This window comes from Gymnoscopelus microlampas (genome assembly GCF_963454915.1).
Source record: "Gymnoscopelus microlampas genome assembly, chromosome: 9".
NCBI lineage: Eukaryota > Metazoa > Chordata > Actinopteri > Myctophiformes > Myctophidae > Gymnoscopelus > Gymnoscopelus microlampas.
The window spans coordinates 51,161,991-51,168,519 of NC_139946.1; the positions used below are offsets into that span (position 1 = coordinate 51,161,991).

At 37.2% G+C, this 6,529-nt stretch overlaps 1 protein-coding gene across 1 annotated transcript; it reads right to left on the bottom strand.

Moving 5' to 3' along the window:
* Window positions 1–1,182: 1,182 nt before the first annotated feature.
* On the bottom strand, window positions 1,183–6,211 carry LOC311051342 (uncharacterized protein). The gene is made up of 6 exons (XM_084065903.1): window positions 6,132–6,211; window positions 5,682–6,023; window positions 5,122–5,153; window positions 3,644–3,686; window positions 2,155–2,296; window positions 1,183–1,364 (listed from the first exon to the last, which is right to left on the bottom strand). The coding sequence occupies exons 2-6, from the start codon at window positions 5,809–5,811 to the stop codon at window positions 1,361–1,363; spliced, it is 351 nt and encodes a 116-aa protein (XP_083922029.1). The 5' UTR covers window positions 5,812–6,023; window positions 6,132–6,211; the 3' UTR covers window positions 1,183–1,360.
* Between the last annotated feature and the right edge of the window lie 318 nt (window positions 6,212–6,529).

The window sequence follows — 6,529 nt, forward strand, 5'->3', positions numbered from 1 at the left end:
CCCAAGGAAGGTTGAGAGTAACATAATACAGGAATTGCAAGTGGAATCACATTATCTCCATATCCATGACAAAAAGACAAAAAAAAAAACATAATAGTCAAGGAAAGGCATGTTTCTTTGTAAAGCATATTTGAATTCATTGACAATATTAAACAATCAATTGTGTTTTACACACAACATTAAGTGCATTAAGAGAACGTGCAAAAGACAGCATATTTTTCTTGCTCTTTCCTTCCTTTGGCTATAGCTTACACCTAATAACACGTCACCAATTTCCTTTCCAGAACAAGTAAGAGAACAGTCCCACTGCCCTCAACTCTTAACTGCATCTGTACAGCATCTGAACGCTGCTGTACAGTGTGAAGGACATTTCCAGTTATCCCTGAGGTTACTTTTCTGTACTGACCCAGCAGTGTGCAGCTCAGAGTGACCACATGGGGGAGCAGTTGCAGCTCTTGTATGTTGCACAGGGGCGATATGAAGCCTGGATGAGCAGAGGATCGAACTAGCGGTGACCTTCTGATTGCTTCACAGCCGTTCTACCTCTGGAGTCACTGCCGTCCTACAGTACAATGTTCCCTTTTCTCCTAGATGCTACAATATTACAGCTTATTAATGTTAGCCAAACAAACCATTTAAAAAGCACAACCAGTGGTAGACAAAGTATTACTTGAGTATATACTCAAGTAAATATTCAATAATTCAAATGTAATAATTACAAAGTAAATTTTCAGAAATCGTTGAAAAGTTGTACATTTATAATATATTTGTGTACGTTTCTGTGCCAAGAGTCCCTTCCTAGAAACGTAGTGGAGTCAAAAGTACAAATTTTCTATTTGAAATGTAGCAGAGTGAAAGTCATCAGCTTGCAAAAAAAAAACAAATAACAAATACTCCAGTACATAAGTTACTTTCCACCACTGATCACAACAAAATATGATTTTTCACATTTGAAATGAAATGTCTCTCAAATGGAGCAAAATACTTGACTAATACGTTGAATGTTTAACCCCTTAAACCTTCTATACTTAGTAAACTGGACTAGAGTTGGCTCTGAATTTGATCTGCTCTTTCTTCCCCCTCTACACTAGAGCTCTTATGCCGAAAATAGCTGATCTGACTACACGTTGTGCGTTGTGAACTTGACCCATTGTGAGCTTGTAGATCGGCTATTTTCGATGAATGCTCCACCCAGAATAGGGATGCTTGGGTTCAAGTGGTTAACCTAATTTACAACCAATGCCCGCAAACATAGTGCAAAGTTTTCATAAAAAAAGCAACATTAATTTAGTCAAATAAATAAAAACGGGTTCAGTCCAGTGTGGGGAGTGTTTGATGTTTGTGCTCCTTGTCATCACGCTCAGCTGCAGGTAGTTTTCATACACAAATAGGTAGTGGTGGAAAAGTACAACTGACTTGCTTATAGAACCACTATAAAACACAAAGCCTTTAAGCGGCCTATACACCAAACTTTGACGTTTGCTTAGCAACAAACACACCATGAACATAACCACATGATTCATTAATGGCGGGGCTTACAGCATTGATATGCTACTGTAGCTTTACATGAATTCAAAAGATTTTAGAAATAAAAAAACGGCAAGATGACCACTGTATACAGCAAGGGGATTAGGACACAGACACAAGTCTATATGTTAATTAAATGCCATTTAGACTATTTTGGTTTGTGTAACGGTCTTATTTACATGTTGATGGTTAATTAAAACGATAACACGAAGTGCCTGCAGCCAGCAGCAGCACTTTACGTGCACACAGCCCAGCATCAGGACATTTGCTGTAAACTAATGAGCAACATCTATTATCAATAGCCAGAATGATTGCAAGAATGGGCACAGCAGCCTGTAGATGTTTCATGAACGACCTTCAGACTTGTTTTGACCTCAGAGACGATGCCATTCATAGGACAGGAGACGACAATCATAGGACGGGAGACTCCATTCATAGGACTTGACAGAAGATATGGGGGAGGGGGTGGGGGTGGTCAGAGAGATAGAAACAGACAGACAGAGAAGGAGAGAAAGAACAGAGAGAGATTGTATTTACTATAATGTGCTGATTGATTGATTGATTGGTTGGTTATCAATAAAATATTTGGGTAAGTTGATATGAATTCAAACATGAAGCATTCTGTACCCGTGATCACGCCAGATGGAATTTGGCAGAAATTGTGTACAAAAGTCCAAAAGGCTTTGTCTCTTATTATAAATCAGGCCACTGATGATGATGATGATGATGATGATGATGATAAGCCCAACCCACCATGGAAAATGTCCAGCTGGAGAAAACAGATGACAGATGAAGAGGAGGGAAGAGAGAAGTGATAGATGAAGAACAGAGGTTCAGTCATCCATCCTCCTTATATGACCAACTATATTTATACAACTCAATAATCAATACTGTAGCTTTTATAGATCAATGATTTTTTACCACTCAATGATATGATACACAAGTAAGTATACAGTTACTGAAACCATACCTGCATGCATGCGCACGCATGCACTGATACACGTTTTTAAGTTTAGTGTTGAGCATTGGTGGACAAAGTACTCAACCCCAGTAGTACTTGAGTCAAAGCATATAGATACTCAAATGTGTACTCGAGTTAAAGTACTGGAGCAGGCTAATCATTTTGGAAAATCCTTGATTTTATATATTTATTTATTTCCCAGACATTTTCAAAAATGACAATAATACTGAAAATAGACGATCTATAATCTAACAGTGAGCTTGTAGATTGCTATTTTCACTGTATTTTAAACAGAGCTTAAGTGGTTAATTCAAAATGTACTTTTTTCCTTCCTAGAAATGTAATGGATTAAAAAGTACAATATTGTATTTGAAATGCAGTGGCGTGAAGGTAATAAGTATCCACAAAATACTAACACTAAAGTAAAGTACAGATACTCCAAAAGTGTACTTAATGTACAATACTCAATTAAATGTACACTGTCAAGCACTGGTGTTGACTAGCTGAGCACCCACAGCCAAAGAAGTGATGAGAGGAAGGAAGCGCACCTGATCAAGCAGAAACGACAGGCGAAGAAGAGAGCAACATTACAGATTGATCTCTTACTTTAATCCTTCCGTTTTTCTGGGCAGCCGAGAAAGGAAAGCTCAGAGTTCAAAAGCAACGAAGAAGTAAACACACACACACACACACACACACACACACACACACACACACACACACACACACACACACACACACACACACACACACACACACACACACACACACACAGCTTTTGTTTCTATATATATATATATATACTGTATATATATATATATATATATATATATATATATATATATATATATATATATATATATATATATATATATATATATATATATATATATAAAAATAAAAAAATAAATATATATATATATATATATATATATATATATATACTGTAAATGCTTGAATGAATGCTAAATGTTAGTACAGTAGTTGTAGAATTGGTAGTAATAGTAGCAGCAGTAGTAGCATAAGCAGTAGAGCTTTACTAGTATTATTGATACTGTAGAAGTAACACTTTTGCATGTTGCCATATACAGCAAGTTACTATAGAAGCTAATAGAGAATGAATACATTGTGTATCTTTCTAATCTATACACTCACTCATTTCTTCAACAAGTCCGTCTTGCGACCTGTCAACAGGTGCCTGGTATTGCAGCAGAAAGACAAACAGACAACTCGTGAAATGTAGGACCGTCAACTAGGCTGTGAGACTGAGTCATAAAGCCTAGTTGACAGCCCTCAGCTATTGTGGTCAAATGCCATAATGTTCCAACTAGTGAAAAGCCCTCAAATAATAGTGGAGAATGCTATAGTAGCAAAGGGAGGACCATATCAGTGCTCGTGATTGCTTGAATTAACCACAAGACACTGATGTTGGGGATTAGGCCTTGCTCACTTGGTGTTCCAATTCATTCAAGTTCCTGGCAGGGAATAAACCTGGGCCAGTTGGCCACCAAAGAGTATCTCTGATCTCTTGATTCACCATCAATACATTTCCTTTTTTTCCTCCTGTTTTTCCTGCCTCTATAACAACTGTGATAGAGTTAGAATTCCCACTGCTATCACGGGACATGACATTACTTCAACTTTAACGACAAAATAATAATAAGTATTATTATTATAAAACATTTTTAATTTAGAGTAGTCAATTATAATTTTTTGTACCCCTTCAATCTATTTGCATACATCCACACAAAGGCTAGTAGTCTAAATACACATAAAAACAAAACATTTTGAGGGGAAATGTATAAAACATTTTAAAATCTCAATTTTAATAAAGTTTTTAGGTTACTTTTTAAAACAGAATAAAACACACAGGGACATGAAAATAATTGCCAGAACATGGAGGGCATACTATTTTTTGTATTTTTATTAAAGGCTGTGTGTGTGTTGTTCACTGTCTATTACAGGTTGATGGTATTATAATCACCCTTTTTAATAAACCTTTGCATTTTTCTCTTTAGATCAGGCCTTTAAAATCGCAAAATTAACTAATCTCTGAAATTAATCTAAATTCTACTGTGTGTGTGTGTGTGTGTGTGTGTGTGTGTGTGTGTGTGTGTGTGTGTGTGTGTGTGTGTGTGTGTGTGTGTGTGTGTGTGTGTGTGTGTGTGTGTGTTTGTGAGAGAACCTAAGTTCTGACCACAGTCACAAAAAAAAATCCTGACGCTGTGCTGGCTGATGATAGCTGAGGGGGAGGCCTCCCTCATTTCTATTCCAAACTGTAGCTCTGGTCCAGAGTGAACCAGTGACATCCATTATATAGCATACATTTGTTGTTAGCACTTTAGCACTTGGCATTAGCACTGCATCAAGTATTTGCAAACAGCACCCAACTGCTGTCATCTTTGTGAACCAACCTCTGCGGTGGTGGGCACTTTACCTCTGCGCCACCCGAAATACAACATTTTTGAGATTTTGCAATCTCAATTCACATAAACAGACCTGCTCCTATAGCTAGTACATGACTGTACATTAGTAATAATCTTGTTGTATCACATTTCCACAATTGTCACTGTCCATTAATGGAGAGCAGCCTAAACACTAAACCCACATTAATGAAAGTGAATTGAACGCACCTTAGTAGTTGATAGTCCTGTGATGTCACGTCCTGCAGGAAGAAGCATGAAGAGCTCATGAGCTTTTGTACCACTGCTTATACTGCTACTTTCTTTCTAAACCATGTCACTTCAAGCATGCAGTGCACATATACTGATACTGTTATAACATGTCATGACTCATGTCCGGGGGGTACTTGTACATCAAGCTGCCTCACGCTATAGAAATAGGAGATAGGCTCCTGAAATATGGACCACATGGCTCGGAAACCATTGGTTCCCAAAGCTCTATTGTGCACACTATCAGTTGGCCCCACACTTCCTTAATATGTTTTAACTTTCTAAATATTCTAACTTAAATTTTATTAAATGTTTTGTGCGAGTAGTAATGCGAGTAGTAACTCCATAAAATGCTTTTCAGATATATTTTCAAATATAGGTCAATAGAGGTTGAATCAGCTGAAATCTTGCCGAAATATGGAGACAAATGACATATAGTACTGACATCATAGATGACATCATAGATGACATCATAGATGAACACGTTCTGTCTTGATAATATCAAAACAAAATTGCCTTACCATGAACAACAATGAGTTGAACAGTGAGTTTCTGCTGGATTTCAGGAATGAAGCATGTGTAGTTTCCTGCATCAGAAGAGTTCACTCTGGAGAGTTTGAGGGACATGTTGCCTTTCTTCGCTTCATCCATGGAGATGGACGTTCTTCCCTTGTAGGAAGAATATTTAAGATAAACTATGTCTTTTCCATCCCTCAGGAAATGAACATATTGATCAGGTGGTAGGCCCTGTTTGGTCCAGTGTATAGCCAGGTCAGGGTCAATGGTGGGATGAATGTTGGGATCAACTTCACACGGTAGAACAGCATCATCTCCAACAGATGTATACACTAGCAGACAATCACCTGTTAACATAAGATAAGACAAAACTTCTATTTTCCCCCGTACATTAGAGCGGAAGCGGTGGGTGTGGCCAGGAATAAGGTGAATACATGGAGCTCCCTTACGTTTACCTCTAGTGTAGCAGACCAGATACAGAAAAATGAGTAGTCTTGAGGATTGTCTCTTAGCCTAGATCTTATGTGGGTACTCCATCTTCACATCTAAGGAAAGAAAGAAAGAAAGAAACTTAATTACCATGTACGAGTATAAAAACAAAGTACAATATTTGCCTCTGATATGTCGTGGAGTAGAAGTACAAATGATGGAAGAATTAAAATACTATAAAGTAACGTAAAAAGTACAATAATATTTTACTGAAGTACAGTACTAGAATAAAAGTACTTAAGTTACTTTTCACCACTGTGGTATATATTTTTTCATAATTCACATTTTTAGTTCGGGATTGCCTTGTCATTACAGAAAAAACATAATACATTTCAATGCTTTTCATTCAGTCCACATTTCTGTC